This window comes from Parasteatoda tepidariorum, chromosome 5 (assembly GCF_982258835.1).
Source record: "Parasteatoda tepidariorum strain Cologne lab strain chromosome 5, Ptep-v5.0, whole genome shotgun sequence".
Classification (NCBI taxonomy): Eukaryota; Metazoa; Arthropoda; class Arachnida; order Araneae; family Theridiidae; genus Parasteatoda; species Parasteatoda tepidariorum.
In genome coordinates, this window is record NC_141759.1 from 35756236 (window position 1) to 35775409 (window position 19174).

At 27.9% G+C, this 19174-nt stretch overlaps 1 protein-coding gene across 3 annotated transcripts in view; it reads right to left on the minus strand.

The window, feature by feature from the left end:
• Positions 1-4165: 4165 nt before the first annotated feature.
• The window catches only part of Raf (serine/threonine kinase raf oncogene), a 31896-nt gene continuing 16887 nt past the window's right edge, over positions 4166-19174 (minus strand). For all 3 annotated transcript variants that reach the window (XM_016060379.4, XM_043049930.3, XM_016060381.4), the window contains exons 9-18: positions 16542-16578; positions 15626-15798; positions 15340-15451; positions 14254-14338; positions 13143-13319; positions 10716-10762; positions 8989-9110; positions 8149-8280; positions 6764-6898; positions 4166-5280 (exon numbers count right to left, since the gene is read on the minus strand). In XM_016060379.4, the coding sequence (XP_015915865.1) occupies positions 5095-5280; positions 6764-6898; positions 8149-8280; positions 8989-9110; positions 10716-10762; positions 13143-13319; positions 14254-14338; positions 15340-15451; positions 15626-15798; positions 16542-16578 (1206 nt within the window). In that variant the 3' untranslated portion in view covers positions 4166-5094. The remainder of the gene's footprint in view (positions 5281-6763; positions 6899-8148; positions 8281-8988; positions 9111-10715; positions 10763-13142; positions 13320-14253; positions 14339-15339; positions 15452-15625; positions 15799-16541; positions 16579-19174) is intronic.

A 19174-nucleotide genomic window follows, 5' to 3' on the forward strand; every position in this document is an offset into this window, starting at 1 on the left:
AGCTGTGTACCACTAATGAAAAATGAATGTATTTTTTACTATAAAAATTTCCACAAAAGTTAAAAATCACGACTGGCTGTTGACACCACTAATTATTAACTGTAAAATCTGCAAAAAATAGCCAATAGAAAAATACGTAATTGTAAATTTTCGCGGCTAGCTTTGCTTTTAAATAAAAAAAATTTAATTTGTTGCAAGATATTTCGCATAAGAACGCGTACCCCCGTTAAACTATTCCCGTACCCCTGGGGGTACGCGTACCACACTTTGGAAAACACTGCCATACATACCTGAAATTAGGAGTTATTTTTTTCTCAAATAAGAACAAAATGATACTATATTGTTCAACATTAGGGAAAATATCCGACCCATAAGTATAATTTTTAACGGGCGTATGAACAGCAGACGTATATCGCCATGATCGCATGATTTTTATTCTAGTAGCGCACTCAAAATATTCTAGTCCTTCATACTCTGAGTACTTCAAAATAATATTTAAACTAATGTAATTTCTGAGCCGTCTTAGAGGATAGAGCGTTCATCTTCGAATGAGATAAAACGGGTTCGAATTCCAGCGATGGTTGTTCGATACGATCTGGCTAGCACCGCCCACAGTACTGACTTAAAAATATCCTCAATGGTAGACGGATCATAGGATAGAGTCCCCTTGCCGTCTGGCTAACCGGGGGAGGTTTACTTCTCCATGTATCGCAAATGCAGATTAATTCCATCAGTCCTCTGCGAAGGCAAATTTCTCCCAATACTTCTTCCAATCGTTCCCCTGTGTTCTGGATCGAGTTCAAAACTACAAGGCTACGGAGTTGAACATTAGTAGTCGTAAACTAAAAAAAATAGGGTCAGCTATTTTTTTAAAAAAATACGATTAGAAAATAAAATGTAATCTCTAAATCAGCGGTTCCCAACGTTTGTTGAGGGTGCCACCAATTTTGCATTAAAAAAAAATTCTAATAACTTGATATATAAGTAAAAAATAAGAAATATTTCTTACGTAACACGAATTAAATTACGACATAAGTAAATTAAGAAATAATTGAATATTAAATTCATAAAATTATATTTATTTGAAATCGGCACTAGAGCCCCAGTTTAAAGTTAATCCTTCTAGGACGTCTAAATATCAAAAGAGAAGGATTTAATCTTCACAACAAATCTCTTAAAAATATCTAATATACGTAAGTGGAACATTTGTTAAGTGTTTAATACCATTTTATCACCTGATATAATAAGTCATAATTTAATTATAGTTAAGGATACAATTTCTGAAACTTTGAAAATTTTTGATACTTAATTATAAGCTTTTTCTTTGTTCATGTATCTGCAAATAGGTACTGTTATTTATCTAAATTATCTATAATGTCACATTTTTTATCGATTAATGTCGAAAATAGCATTTAAATTCGTTTGGTATGAAATTTTTAATCATAATTTAAAGATTTTGTGACTGATTTGACAAACTCGCCATTCTCCAATGCAGATTAGTAGAGAAATTAATTTAACACCCAGTGTTGAGTGCAATTTAGGATTTCAAAACTCAGGATCTGTCCAGAGAAATCCTGGCCAAGAGCCACAACGAAGATCGGTATCTGTCGATTACAGAGAGGCGCAACAGGGATGCTGCAACTTTTCAGCTCTCTTGTGAGCTCTATGCGACCACACAGGAGGTTTTATGACTCAAAGGTTACTGTTTACAGAAGGCTTCGTGAGCAAGGACTGTTTACAAGATCTGTTGTTGGCATTCCGCTGAATTTTGTAAACAGAAGAGCCCGTTTAAGATGCAGAAATTGGAGCCTGGGTCAATGTTCCGATAAATACCGCTTGATCACTGACTCTCTACGTACTTTCAAATGGAGAGAACCGAGAATCCACTACTTGTCGTGTAATATCAAAAAATTTACCATTATGGCGGCCGAGGTTTGGGCAGGCGCACAATGTTGGATTTTTGCACACTCCTCCACGTCTTTGAAAGAGGTACTGTGACTGGTTAGAGGTATATGGATGGGGTCTTGGAGTCCTATGTTTGTCTTTTCAGAGTTGCAGTGGGTCTTAATTTCATTTTAATAAAATGCGACACCACACAGAGCGTTTCTGGTTGACCATATTCTGGAAAATGAAGACATTTGCCGGATGGATTGGCCAGCCAAATCTCCAGACCTCAACACTATAGAGTATGTCTGTCATGCTTTGAAGAAGGTAATTAACATATAATCCTCCTTTGAGAGATATTCTGTGTCTGACAACTGCGTTTCTTAATAAGTGTGACCCACTGCCACAGGAACTCATAAACTGCCACCTTATTTCGATGATTAAATCATGGTGTAAGGCCTGTATATTTGAACAAGGGGCCATACCCCCTATTACACCATTCTTTTTATTGAATTTTGCAACCACTTTTTGATACCATCCGAATCTGATGAATGTTCATGATCATACATGCATATTATAGCTGTTGAAAGGTTATTATTTTTGTATTATATCAACCTATGTTTAAACAAAATTTTATTACAATCTGTCAAGTAGTCTTGGAGATAAAACTCAGTGGCGCGACAGCCCATAGAGGGCCAAGGCCTACTGTGCCCATCTCAGTTTTCTTGACCTTGGGCTCTGGGGTGCAGAAGCAGATGTTCCGGTTAGGTGGTCAGCCGAACGCGAAACCCCCAGTGTTTAGTTCCCAAGCATGCTTGGTACTCATTTATCGACCCACTGAAGGGATGAAAGGCTGAGTCAACCCTGCCCAGCCCGAGGATCGAACCAGGACCTGTGGCACGGGAGCACGAAGCGCTACCACTCAGCCACCGGGCGTCAGTCTTGGAGATAATCAACCATAAAAATTCTCTTAATTTCAAACACCGGTGTGTGTGTATATATATAGTAGAACATCTTGATTGATCGTTTCTGAAGGGCGCAATTATTATTATCAAACAACAGATATGGAAAAACGTTGAATTAACTTAAAATATCACATAATGTCTTGAAAATGGATTAAAAGCAATACAGAAGTAATGCACTTGAAAATAAATACATTTATAATTGGTGAAAAAAATTCAAAAAAAAAAATTTATGTACTTAAAGCAAAATTTTTTACAATGCAAAAGAAGTATAAATAGAACACATTTACTTATTTAAAATATAAGGAAATTTTGTTTTGAATATTCATTTCTTCTTAGCACAAACAATGAATTTTCGACAATAAAAGATTGCTGTTCATTTCCTGTAAGTTTGTAGGAATGCAGAAAGCTTCTTATTACTTCAAAGGCTTCAAGCTTTCTGCAAATATTTGCATTGGTTTTGGTTAAGTTCCGTGCCTCCATCGATATCATATTGCATGTTGTTTCCATCAGTTTAACATCACAAAAAAATCTTCAGCTTCTGCAAACATTTCTTAAACCTAACATACCACAAGTTTAAACATTTTCATCAAATGATGCATAAACATAAAACACAATGTTTGAAGTGTTTTTCCCATACTGTAACAAATTTATTTTCCGATTTTCTTCATCCTCATTAGCATCAAGAGTTCTGTTTATTTTCTCAAACAAAATAAACTTCCAATATTTTTGGAAAATATCAGTAGAATTTCTGAACGGGTATTGCTAAAATTATAAAAATAGCATTTGTGAAGGAACCGTAAATAAAAGACAATACATACGGGGAAACGAAAGAAGCAGGAATGATGGTTTGAGGTTAGAATGTTTATAAATTTTTATTGTAAATAAAATCTTAAATAAATCTCTGAACTATATCTGTTTTGATTCTATAAAATCTCCTTTCAAGGTAAAATTGATAAGTTGAAAGATATCGATTTTGTAACATTTTGATTTCATACTCCTACATTTTGGAACTTTTAACGTATTTTTTAATATAAAAAAGTTATTAAAATTAGTTTGATTTGAAAAAATAATAATTTTTTTTTATGCTAGACATATAGGTTTTTATATTTCAATTTTATTGCAAGATGTGGGGGTAGAGCACATTAACTATGTCAGGGAATCATTTGGACCTTGTACAACAGGTTGCGCACCACTCGGCTAGATTTATTATACGGTCTTAGAGCATTCTTTTCAACTTTAAACAATAAAAGAACTGTAGATTTTGATGGATTCATTATCAAACATAAAAGTGTTCTTTAAAAATATGAAAAAACTAATTGGAGAGATTTAATTTTTTATTATTTATTTTAATATGCTGACATTTCTTTTAACAAAACAATTTGAAAAATATAATAATTTTAAAGAATCTTTTGACACATAATTGAGCATAAACAAGATTGCTTTAATTTCTTTAGATTTTACAATTAAGTTTAAAATGTCATAAAAAACCAATACTTAAATAAAACAATTTAATTTCAATTTATTTTTAATTCACACAAAATAACAAAATAAAAAAAAAAGAACAAATAAATACCAAGACACTTTCCACACATACATTTTCCAGGACAACTAATTTTGTGTTCAAAATTTACACTTTAAATAACACACAAAATTAAATAACACAGATACTTCAATTCAATACACATTCATACATAAATAAAAAAAGAGCAATATCTCAGCCTTTATACAACGGAAGTATACAAGACTAATTGTCCATTTGTATTTACAGAGGAAATTACGTGCTGCCATATCACACGATGAAAAATGCTTTACAAGTACAGAAAACTTTAATTTACGCCTTTCTATCCTTACAAACGTTATTTTGGGCGGAGTGCTTCAATTTGAATTATCAATTCCCAATACACCAAAGCTTTCTATAATACATAAGAGTATTGGAAAAGCTTACAGTGTTTCAACTGTAAAGAGAATTGGGAAACGGCTTGTAAATATATTCCTTTGAGTGGTCTTTATGGAAAACCACCTGCACCTGCACTGTCAACAGGATGAATACAAAAGTTGGAATCAGGAGGATTGTATTCTCCACAAGTGGCTTGTAAATATATTCCATTGGGTGGTCTTCATGGAAAACCACTTGCAATGTCAGCAGGATGAATACAAAAGTTGGAATCAGGAGGATTGTATTCTCCACATAGAGTCATAGATCCAAAATTTATCACAAACCAGTATTGTTTAACCAGCACTAGAGTCATACGTTGCTACCAGTGGAGAAGAAAGGAAATGCACCAAACTGACTGTTGATTGGAGTTTTAGGTGAGGCACACATGTACATGAAGTCTTCAGATTGAAGGTGAGTACGGTTTAGTGTAGGTTCTGAGGCACTCCTATGAATCTTGGGAAGGGAACGTGCCAGTGACTCTAAAGATGCTAATATCTGAAAAAAGAATAATATTTTTAATAAATTTAAAAAGATTGTTTGACAATATTTCAACTAGCAAGTTTAGTAACAACAAAAATAGTAATATTTGTAGCAGGAGAAAACAGAAGCTCAAAATAATAAAATGTTAAGACTTTTTTTTTTTTTTTTGCAAAAACATTCTTAAATAGTACTCTGAATTAAAAAAAAATCATCTGTATTTAAAAATTTCCCCAATAAAAATTACCCAGTTTTAAGATATCACAAAGTAGGCAAAAATTAATTAGGGAATTCTTAGTTTAATACACACGACCCAAATTAAATAATTTAGGAATCTCACATTTTCTTTGGTTTAAAAATAAATTTATTTTTTCTTAATTTATTGAAGAAATGAAGCTTGGCCCCAAAATAAGACATTTACAATTGGATTTTTCGCCTAATTAGTTACAATACTCTGATAAATATAAAAATTAAATTAATGAAAAATTTTATTTTTTAGTTAAAATTTAAATTATTCAATTTTTCTTTAAGATGAAAGCTTTATTTTAAAAAATAATATATCTTCGTTCTAGATAAAACTAGCACTACCCAAACTTATAAGCTGGTATAAGACCCAAACTTCTTACCCAAACTTATAAGCTGGTATAAGAGATATTTTTACTTCTTCCAGCAAAATATCAAGAAGTGAATTAAGTAAGAATTAGGTGGTTACATATTTTCCAACAACTTTTAGAGCTTTAATGGATTTTTGTTCTCAAATACTCAAATCAATAAAGTTATACAGCTAGCAGATTTGGAACAATAATATTTTTAAAATTGTCTGTTTTCTTTTTTCTTAATTTGATTTGATATTATAGTTTGAAGTGATAAAAAGCTGATTTGCACAATACTGAATAATACTTTCGGCATAAATTTCGCAGAATCAAAGAAATTTTTCATAACTCTAAAAATAAGCAAAAATTGAATGCTCAATAACTTACTCGAAAATGTTGATTGTAGATTATATTAATATAATTTTGTCAAAAAAAAAATTTAGCTGAAATTCTAGAATACAAATAAAGCATTCTTACAACAGTTCATTGTGAGAAAGAGGAGTCATAGAGGTATTGGCTACACTATTTCATGAACAATGGCATGATTGTAACAATGTGGTCAGCACTGCACACATGCCACCTATACTTCCCAGAGAAGTTGGTACCTATTGATCTGAAGTCAGGTAGCCTTCAAACAGCTGCTGAGGATCCAATCACAGTCCTCCATACTGACAGGTCAGTGCATTAACCACCAATTCCCCGAGGCTCAAAATTTTGGAACACCTGTCTCTGTATGTTCCATTTCAGTTGTGTAATGACTGCATGTTATTTGTGAAATTTAAATAAAGATGATTCAAACGTTCTATCCCCTGAGCCACCACCTCTCAAAATAAACTTATTATAGTAAAATAAAACGTAAGCAAACTTAACTAAACAAAAGTAGATAAATAGTAAATGAGGAGACTTACTTGTCTGAAAAGAGGACGCTCTTCTCTAGAAAACTTAATGCAATCTTCAATTAGTCTAATGAGAGCTTTAGGTGTATCTGATCGAGTATTCCTAAGGTCTGGTATCAAATACCCATGGCCAACCATAAAAAGGATCTGAAGAAAAGTTTCATTTTTAATTAATAAACAAAAGAAATAGTGGTAGGAAAAAAACTGGCTGAAAGCATTTTGTTTTAGTAGAATGAAAAAATCTATAACATTTGAAACACACTTTTTATAAAATATTATCTAAAACTAAGTGATATTGGAAGAAAAAAGCATTCTTATAGCCTTATTTATAAAACAATGAATTAATTTATTGATGAAAATTAAACACCAGTTACACTTTACTTCTAAACATCTTTAATAAAATTCTTTAGAGTTAAACATGAAACAAACAAATTAAAAAAACATGCACAATTTTGAGATTAAAAAGAAAGCAGCAATATCACCAAAATACTCAAAACATGCTGAGAATGATACATTTTTAAAAGCGAAAAATAACTTTTTTCAAATTTAAGTATTAAAAATAATCCCTAAGTACTTATTATACATTTTTTGAATCATTTGAAAAAGTTCACGTGCATAAACAGTTTAAATCTGAATGCCCTTGAAAAACATTTTTGATCAATTTATGTCAAAAGAAAAAACAAATTATAAAACTAATATTAAAAAGAGACTATGCATCTAAATCGGATAAATTAAAATAATTTTAAAATACATTGGTGTTAAATTTATGAGAAAAATATAATTCTCAGAATTTACAATGCATTTTTAGAACTATTAATAAACAGAAAGTATAGGCAGATGTAACAGGTCCTAAATTTTTCCAGACACTTAGGTACAGGTAAAAATTTAATCTTTTCTCGAACAGTTCTGGGTACAAGAAAAAATTTGAATTTATTACCTGGCTTAGTATATAATATTTATAAAACACAATCTAAAAATCTTATCATTTTCTTCCTAACAAATATTTTAGAAGATATAGTATTAACGAAATTCATCTCTTAGCTATGTAAATAAATATAGATATTATTTTACACTAAATTTTAAAAAAATTAAAGTTTTTAAAAGATATAGGATGACTGTTTGGATAACCACCAGACAAGCTGAAATATTTAATTAATGAGAAAAAACAAACTTTTTAAATTTTGACAAAAGCTTTTATGTGTCCCAAGACAATAATTGCTGATAGTATAACAAAGAGACAATATGTCAATAAGTATTCATTAGAGACAATGTCAATATTTAAAGAATAACTTTTAAATATTCAGTGCATTCAAACATATAACTAAATTTGTCACAACAAATACCATAATTAAATACTACTTAGCTAAGAATGGTTTTAACCATGGAAATATACTTACTTGGTCTTTATTATTAATATGTGAATATGGCAGTTGTCCTGCCACTAGCTCATACAGGACAATACCAAAAGCATAAACATCTGACTGAAAAGAGTATGGATTCAGATCTTTCATCCTAATAACTTCAGGTGCCTAGAGAAAGAAAAAAATAAAGTTGCAATGAGCAAAGTAAAATTTATTCATAAGACTTTATCACTATTAGTAATACTTTTTTTAGAAGTTATAAATTTGGTAGTGTCGTGTTTGATTTTATAAGCCGGCAACTTCAAAAAAAAAAAAAAAAAAAAATGGCATGAATTTTGAAGAAACAATCCTCCTGGACAATTTTAAATTTTAGTACTTTTTTTAATAAAAAAAATCTTTTAAGAAAAATTTTTTGCACGATTTATCATAAATACCATTTTTGCAGAGAATATGGAATATACAATAAGTAAGAGATCATATTAAGAATAATTTATGACATTAGAAACTTTAAATATTAAATAAAATTATACTGTAAGTTTCATTAATAGGATAATTTCCAAATACATTATCATCATTAACATTAATTTAATTTCAGTAAGGAAAATATTACTTAATGTAAAATAGTTTAATTGGGGAAGTAACACTGTGTATTGCAATTTTAAGTTTCCTATATTGTTAAGTACTAGTAATTATTCTATTTAAGATTGCCAAAGAAAACTTTTATTTTATGTAGTTAACCTTTTTTTCAATAAAGAGCTTTAAAAAAAATACAATGATAAATATATATGCTATAAAATTTGATATGTATAAAACATACAATTTTTTTTATCAAATTAAAAAATAATTATTAAATCAAAATTTATAAAGTATACAAACCATCCATAATATAGAGCCAGTTGGTTGGTGAAACTGTTGGGAACCACTCCATCTTGTTTTCACAGTTGCTAGACCAAAATCACCTATTTTCACAGTTGTTAAATCTTCATGTAAAAAGATATCTAAAATTTTTATTAAAGAAATCTGCACACAAATTGTTTTTTATTTATTTCTTTATTTTTTAAATATGTCACAAACAGCTAAGTACTTAGACTATTTTTGATGCACTTTCTGTAAATCAGTTAACTAAAATCCTCAATTCAAGAAAAAAAATTAAATAAATGTTTCTATTTTTTTCCAAAATATATGCAACTGCATTAATTGAAATTATATTTCCTCAAAAAAATGAGCATTTTAAACTAACTGCTAACTTATTAAACAAAATACAATAAAGGAATCCAAATTATTCTTCAAAAATTAACATGAATACTGTTATTCAAAAATTAACACGAATACCTAAATTTAAAATACTAATAGTAATTTTTCCAGCATAAATACAAATATGACATAAAAATCAGTATCAAACTAAAAGGTGTGAACATTTCTTCATGAATAAAAATGTTAATTGCTTCATTTAGTCTAATAAGGTTTTAATGGCGAGTTAACTAAAAGAAATATTTAATTCAACTTATTTGGTGCCTATGCATTAAATGAAATTACAATTAATCAAAAGAGAAGTGAGCATTTTTAATTAACAGTAAGCTTAAAATACAATAGGGGTATTAAATGATTTTTTTCATAAAATGCTTAAGAGTGCTGAAATTTCCAAAAAGCACAAATCCTGTAAGATAGAGAAGAATTCTTTAATATTTTGAACCCTAAATGGACAATCCCTTAATTCTAATTAAGTGAATTCATTTTCATTAATTTTTATCTTCATTATTTAAAAAGTGCAAGGAAAATTATGAAGTGATGAGGCTTTGTCATTGACAGTTTTAAAACCAGATAAAAACTTGATTGGCAAACGATACCCATGTTTAAGTATTACGGTACTGATCTACATATAAAATAGTACACAAACACGGTGGAAAGGAATTGGCCTTATCACTGGAGAAAGATAACAAAATTTTCATTTGAGGAAAAGCAAATAGATTTTGACTCGATTCTGGATAGCAAGAAATACAATAAGAAATCACGATTGTAAAATGTGGGACAGTTGATAAGGCTGTAATTCACTGTGCTCTATTTCTGTTTTTAAAATGTGTGTCTTCAAATGTGAAAACAAAACTTTGAGTTTTTTAAACCATTAGTATCCATTGCTGTTTTTCATCTCTGGAAATGCTGAAACACAAAAGAAGAATCTTGATTCTCTACCAAGTGATTGTCTACAGTTCCATTAATCTAATTACTTTTGAATTATTTCCAATAACTGCCAACAAAAGAATGAAACTTTGTGTTTTTTACAAAATTTGACAGAATGAAAAATTGCATGGCAATTTCAGATTTTGGGGGAAAATTACATTTTCTTCTGACTCTTCACAGAATTCTCAATATTGCTGCTGCTTTAAAAACCTGAATTTCCCCCCAATATATAACATGAATACTATTAGTCTAAATTTAAAATACTCATAGTAATTTATCTAACATGAAAATTCAATAATACAATCATCATATAAAAATAATTATTAAACTAAAAAGTGTGAACATTTCTTTACGAATAAAAATGTTAATTGCTTCCTTTAGCCCAATAAGGTTTTAAAGAAATACAAATTGAAACAAAAGGATACTATTTGATTTTAAATCCCTATGAATAATGTTCTTCGCATGAAGATAACTGAAAGAAATAACAGTATTTAAATTATGTTTCAAGTAACAATTGTATAACTCAAATAAATAAATATATAACATATCATTACTAATTTAGTTACAAAAAAAAGTAGCAGTAACAATATAAATGAAATCACAAAATAAATAACTAAAAGATCCAAATTAACTACTAAAAATATTTTGCTGTAGTTTATAGTTTATATATTTGTAGTAGTTAAGGAATAAAATATAATTAACATCTTTTAAAAATAGACACTGATACAGAAAGGAAATAAATTATGTTCTGTTGTGTTTTATTTAAATTTTTACAAACTACTAAAGGAAGTAACAGTAACAATGAATATAAAGAGAGTCACAAAATAAATGACAGATTCAAATGCAATATTGTAAATGTTTTAATCCTTGCTAATAATAAAGTATAAATAATCATTTTTATGAACTAGTCAGATTCTACTGCGGGCAGACAAAAAGTATAGTTCCACTTTGAGTTTTTACTGAAAGTGAAAATAACTTGGCTAAAAATTATTTTCATTTGAAGTAAAAAAAAAAAATAAATAAATAAATAAATAAAAACCTGAAAAGCACTTAGTACTAGAACTAGGTGACTTATATTTAAATGGATTTAAGAATTTTTATGTTTCCAAATAAATATTAGTAGTAGTCTCGATTTCATGTGACGTAATCATTACATTTTACTATTATATAATTACATACTTGAAAATGAACTAAATATGCATATTCTTTTGATAAATTTAATTTACAAATCTCAAAACTATATATCTCAAAAATCATAAAAGCAGTCTAAATTTCAGTTGCACACACAATAGGTAAACTGAATTTTAAGACAACTATAGCTAATTAAGTGCTTATTTACTTTAAAAAAATCTTATTTCTAATAAATGCTAAAATTTTAAGTAAAAGATAACTTAAGGGCCTTGTTACTCTCATTATAACAAATACAAGGGATGTTGCTAAAATTCGTAAAACTAAAGTTTTAACACAGAAAATGAGATTGAGTCTTAAGTATTTAAATTAATAAAATATTAAAAGTGAAGCTTTAAACTTCAAAATATCTGAACGAAATCTGGTCTGAAAAATAGAGAATGGCCTATGATGACATAAAAATAGAATTATCTCAAAAAATCTCACTTTCCATAAGAATTCTCAGATAATGTAGTTTAGTTTACTCTCTAATATAAATAAGGAGTATAAATAAACGAATAGAAAAAACAATTTAAATAAAAAATTCAAAAAACTTCTGAGCTTCTTGGAGATTAAAGATTGTTTATATATATATATACAGTCGGACTTCTATTTAACGAACTTTACTTTGAGATCCACTTTCCCCATTTCCCAAAATATTTCAGAACATTTCAAACTTGTTAATGCATTTTATGTTAATGCATTATGAAATGAAATTGAATTGATTTTCAAAGCCAATTAACTTTAAGAGAAAGCAGTAAAATCCCTTTTTGTTTGCATTTCAAATGAAAAATTTAGAAAAAATTAACGAATTTTATCAGTAGCAATTAAACTTAAGATCGCGTGAGGTAATGTATGTTTGAAATTACTTTTATAATAAATGCAGCTATAAGTTAATACATAAATTTAGCTTTTTTAGTTAAAAATGCATGTAGCATGATAGTGTAACACTTGTTAATGTTTTGTTCTATTCTTGCTATACATGTATCCATTGTTATTTCAATTATGTCTAGTGTTTATGAATTTAAATCCTGTTTTGGTGGTATAGGTATTTCAAAAGGTGATTTTCTATTTAAAGCAATTTTCTATTTAAAGCAATTTTCCATATAACGAACTTATTAGCGGGATTTAGCGACTTCGTTAAATAGAGGTCCGACTGTATATATACACATATTAAAATAAAATTATTACATAATATTTTAAATTTAAAAAAAATTTAATCCCTAACTAGTAAATAAAAGTAATTTCTTAAGTTATACATGCAGTTCACACACAAGACAAAAATTATCTTACCAAAATTAGAGTTACACACTTTTTCTTTTACATTTTAAATTTTTTAATTTTTATTTTGGTGATCTCAGTTGGCTTTGAATTTTTTCAAAATAACAGAAATCTGTTATAAGACTAAAAACTTTCACCCTTGAAGAAATATAGCACAAATATATTCAAAGAGATTTGCATTTAATATTCATTTTAAATAATGAACAAATTTGTATGATTGAAATAAAGTGTTTTGAGAAATACTATTGATACATAAGATACGTAGGCATTATGTCTTTAAAATAACATACAGGATATATAATTATCTAATCATAGACATTAAATGTTAAGTCATATAACATCAAACGAGAAAAATTACTAGGGAAATAAACCATTAATAATCAGCAAAACCAAACTGTACTCACTCCATGCCTTGAGCAGTCTGCCTGGCAATATCTATTAAATCCAACATTTCAAACTTATGTTCATGAACGTGAAGATGTTTGTATAGTGTTGATCCTTCACACCATTGAGTAACTATTGTTAATTGAGGCTGGGACACATAACCCATGAATAATAAAATATTTACATGCCGAGTTTTCCTGAAATATTTTTAAAACATTTCACAAGATGTACATTAATTCTTATCAAAAGATACAATTATTATACAGAAAAAATACAATTAATATACAAATTTACAAATATTAGAAGACTTTTATATTCTGCAATATAAATGGTAAATCCAGTGTAAATAACACACCTTCTGAAGCCAGATGGAATTAAGCAAAATTTTGATCTGTTTCTACAGTGTGTGTTTAATAGATTGTTTTAAACATGTTTATTAACACTAAACATACCATAACCCGTCAAAAGGCCAGTAACTGTATGTTGTACTGTATTGTTAAAGTATTGCTATGTTTACTGTTAATAAAATGAGTATTTTAATTCTTATTCTCCAGAATTATACTTTATAAGACAGTTCTAACACAAGCATAGAACTTTAAAACATTTCTAAGGATATTGATGTAATAAAATTCATAAAATTAAACAAAATGCGATTTGCAGTGTACATTACGACTAGCCCAACACAAAAGATTTTCAAACCTAAACCAATCGCTAGCAGAGTTAGAGGAAGTCCAAAATTTTAATGGCTGGACTCATTCCACATGGATTTTAAAACAATCAAAGTAATAAACTGGGAAGACCTGGTTACAAATAGAATGAAACGGAGAAATGTTCTAGAGAAGGCCAAGGCCTACTCTGGGCGGTCGTACTAATGATGATGAAGATAATTTTAAGATTTATCCATAAATTGATTGATACCCATTAATCAAATTAAATTTGTATAGTTAAGGACCAAGAAGTCTTGTAGATTTCTTTTTCAATATTTAGTACCTGAATTTCATGTTCTAACTCAAATACTATTTCCGAATTACAATAAAATTCAGAATGTTTTCAAAAATTCACAAAATATTTTTAAAAAAACTGTTCCCCACATACACTACATAGAAAACCAACATAAAATAAAATAAATACCTTAATACTGCGACTTCATTTTTGAATGCTTGTAGTTGAGCAGGCGTTGGATTGGTGACATTCAGTTTCTTCAGTGCCACAGGTCCTAAATAATAAAATAATTATTTATTGAGCAAAATGTCAAACATTTAAAAAATTACATTCGTATATAAGCTCATAAAAATGAAAACCAGAAATTTTTCTACTGCTTTAAACAAATGATTTACTAAAAAGAAATAATAAAAAAATTATATAAATTAACAATTTTAGATGATAAATCTAGCGAATGAATGTTAATTATTCAAAGTATTCATTGCTAAAGATTCAAATATTTATTATAATTGTTCTTTCTATCTATCCATAAGTAATTTCAATTTCAAAAATTGAGAATTAATTTTAATCTCTTTAGAACTGATGCATACAACAATGATCATAATTTTATAACAATATAATGAAATCTGTATATTTTGCTGTATTTGTCTAAGCAATTACTACTTCAGAAAAGCTACAATTAGCGAAATTCCTTGGGTAACAACTTTATACTATAATATGATAAATCAAACACAAATGCTGTTAAAAAAAATTAATTGCTTATTAATTTTCAACTAAATTATTCCTCGCTTTTTTAAATTAAGAAGTAAAGAAGAGAAATTACATAAAACAGTGTATTTTAAGAAAAAATTTACTTTTAGAAAAAAAAAAATAAAAAGAGAGAAAGAGGGAAAAATAAACTTCACTATAGAATTCTTTTGCATTCATGACAATATAAATCAAAAAGTATTTTCTTTCTAAAAATAAAGATTTCAAAACTAATAAATAGCAGTCAGGTAGGTATCAGACAATATGAGTACATAAACAAATCTTTTTAAAGAAAGATTAAAAACTCATCCATATTCCATACATACTTAACAAATGTTGTCTTAATTTTTTTTTTAATAACAGGGTGCTGTATCAGTAGCTTTCAAGTGCAGGCCACAAACACTCAAGAAAAAAAATTCCTGATTTTTATTGATGGCATAAATTGATTGGATAAATTTTTCAGATTTATCTTATCAATGTACAAAAAATGTAAAAGATTGAAATAGATTAAAAAAGAATAAGTAATACCATGCCAGTGGCCTTTATGAACAGTTCCAAAAGAACCAGCTCCAATCCTATGCTCTGTTTGAATTTCATTTGCAGGAATTTCCCAATCTTCAATGGATTCTCGAGGAGGTCTCTGCAAAATGACAAAAAAAAATATTTATATATATGCTAGTTTAAAAAAACTGGTTTGGTTACAGTTGATCTCAAATATTCTTTTAACTTAAAAGTCATGTGTTATTTTAAAATTTAACCATACAACAAAATTTTAAATTAATTTTTTAACATCCATCAACTTAGTAACACTTACAATTTTACGAGTACTTTCATCAGCAGAACGAGCTCGTGGTCTCCATGGTTTATGACTATTTGTTGGGGAACCTTGGGCACTTTGTGTTCTGGTTGGACTAGAGCTTGGACTATAACTAGCAACAGTAGCTGCATTATGGTAGTAAGCACTAGAAATTCCTAAACCGGTGTTACCTAATAACAAAGAAGCTTATTAAATTAAAGAAGAAAAAATACCAGTTGTAGATGAAAAAAGAATATTAGTTAAATATAATTCAAATTATACTAAGCTGCAGATAAATATAAACATAACAAATTCAACACTCATTTATTTAAGCTTTTTATTGCTCTTCTACTCTGTATTTTTACCTAATTATCCAAGAATCAAATCAAAAGAATTATTTTTAAATAAAAGCTCACTTGAAAGAGTTTCAATATTTGGATTTCAATTTTTCAAAAAAAATAATTATTAAAAAAATAATATTTTATTTTAAATTTGAAAAAAGATTCTTTACAACTCTGATATTTTCAATATTGAGTCATGTCAGAGGCAGGGTGAAATTTCAATTGAATGATTATTATTCACTAAATCATTATGAAACATTTCTATTCAATCAATAATTGCAGAAAAATCCATTAATAACTAAATTGGGATCCATTAATAACGTATTTAATAATTGACGCATTTACTAATTTATTACAATTCTTTAGAACATATATAATAATATACTAAATAATAAAAACCTATGCATAAGTTATAATGTGAATTCATAAACAAGTTTCAAATAGTAACAAATTGATTGTAATATTTTCTACAGCTAAAATGTAATTTTTTTTTTTTTAACTCATAAGAAAATTCTGCACTCAACAATTATGAAATGTGACTGTTGAAAACAAAAAATAATTATTAAAAGCAATAAATTTAAGAAAATAATTACCTGAAGCACCCTGAGCTCTCAGCCTAGAAGAAAATTCCTGCAATAAAAGAGCATAGGATTTTTAACTACAATTTATGAGGGCTATAGTAATCTAGAAATTACTATAATTAAAATTCAATATTTATTCAAAAAACTACCATTTCATACACTTTTCATGATAGCAAAAAAGCAACAGTTTAAAATAAAACATTCATTAAAATTATAATAAAATATAAAAAAGCTTTAAAAACTATATTTTTCAAGTGAATTAAAAAAGAAATTGGTTTGATCAAGGACTGATCTAGGACAGCGGGGGCCCTAGACACAGAACTACATAGCTGCCAACCATAGGAATAAAAAATTAGGAACACTATATGCGACATAATTATACGCACCAATTACGAGAGTAAGACAAAAATTAAATTATTAAATAATAACATTAATAGACATATATTTAAATACCTTATGTAAATTAGTAAAAAAAACTGTAAACACTATCTTTTGTGGGAAACTTATGATATTAATATTTTATAATTAGGAATACCGGTATAATAGTTAAAGAAGTAACCATTACCTAATATATAATTATTCTTCTCAAAATTATAAAACACAGGTAAATATTAAACTAAATCATAAACAAATATTTCTGATACAAATGTTTAAATACTACAATACATTTTTAAAAAAATAATAATAGTTGTTTAAGATTCAATTTAGTGAAATAATCAGCAACAGCTATTGGAATAGTATTTTCCAATAGAAAGCTACTAAAAATTACCTCTGCACAATAATCACAATTGCGGCGATCAGAACAAGGGATTGGTTTGAAAGCAAAAATATTGCAATTTTACAAAAATTCGGATTTTTTATAAAAATATCAGATTTGATTTAAAAATTAGGAACAAATCTGAAAAATTCGGGACAGTTGGCAGCTATGGAACTGTCAGGGGGTCGTCCGGTTGTTACTTTATACCATATTTACATGTTGTTTAATTATGAAGAGTTTTTTTTAATTATTTATAACATAAGTAAATTACGCTACATAAGTAAATTTAAGGTTATACTTATTTCAATTTTGTTAACTTTTATTTTTGATAGACAATTCTTAAGGAAAAACACAATAGAATATATTTGTAACATTTAGCAGCCCCCCAGAAATGTGGAGGTCTAGACCTGGGGCTTAAGATAAATCAGGCCATGGGTTTGGTTGTTAATATCAGATTAAAGCTAAACTAATGGGGTAATGACGATAATCTTGGATTTATTTGTAATGATGATCTGAAGACTATACTAGCACATGAGCACACTATATTAACACAATTTAGATTGGAAGGAAAATAGTTTTCGCTAGCCTCTTCATCATACTCTCTAACACTCTTAACGTGACTGGACTTTTCTAGATTTGAAGGAGCAAGGGACATTACATTAGAGTGGATACCAAATATTTAAAACAGAATCAGAGAAAAAACAGTCGAAGAATTCAATTTTCTTTTTAAAGTAAAGCCACAATTTCTAACTAAGGATAATGCTGGAAACAAGCATTTATAATGAAGCCAAGAATCTGTATGATGCCAAAAACATTTAGTTTTTAAACTTTATTTAAGCACATCCACTCATCGAATTTTCAATGTACCTGAAGCTGAATTGCATATGAATGTTAGTATTTTTTTCTGAAGAATACATTTTTCTTACCTGGAATAAAAATAATTAATAGTATGTTTTCATCATCTGATTGTTTGTGATCTAATTTTTTGTTTTCCAGTAACAAAGCAAATACTTTCAGAAAGCAATTGTGTTAAGTGAAATATCAGTTTTATTCTGGATTGATGCAGATCCTAATGTAATCCATATACTTTTATACAATTATAGATTTTATATGTTTCTTTTTATAGTTACAACTGATTCTTACAGTATTTTTGGCTACTAAATAACAGATTTTAATATAATATTTGAATTGTAGTATTTCAGCAATATCTTTTTTTATTTACTAATCTCTAATAAATGCAATTAAGTCAATCCAATCTCTTCAAATATGTTAATTGATAGCATAATGACTTTTTAATACATTAATACTAATTAATTAAATACACCTTTATAGCAAACCAATAAGGCAAAAATTGCCATTATTTTTAAACAAAATAAAAAAGGTGAAATTACTCTAAGTTTTTTCACAACTAAAACAAAATGGTAGTTTTTTTTTTTCAGTTTAGTATGTTATGTATTTTATATGTTTACACATTTTATATGTTTTTATATAATTATGTATACATTTTTTATTTGTTTGTCTTTTTTAGTCATAACATTAAAATCAGCTTTTAGTAAAATTTTTTGCTACTAAATAATAACTTATTTTAAAATAATATTTCAATTTTGGCATTTCTATATTTTTTATTTGCAAATCTCTCATTGTAATTAAGTCAATCCTAACTATTCAAATATTCCTAACTATTAACTGATAGCACAATGACTTAATATTAATTTAACTCCTAATAAATTAATAGACTTTTATTTCAAGCGGATTAGACGAAAATTGCCATTATTTTTAAACACAGTAAAAAAAGGTAAATCTACTCTTAGTTTTTTCACATCTAATTGCTATATCGAATAAAAATTACACTTTGCAATTAACAATTCATATGAGTTAAAACTTTGAT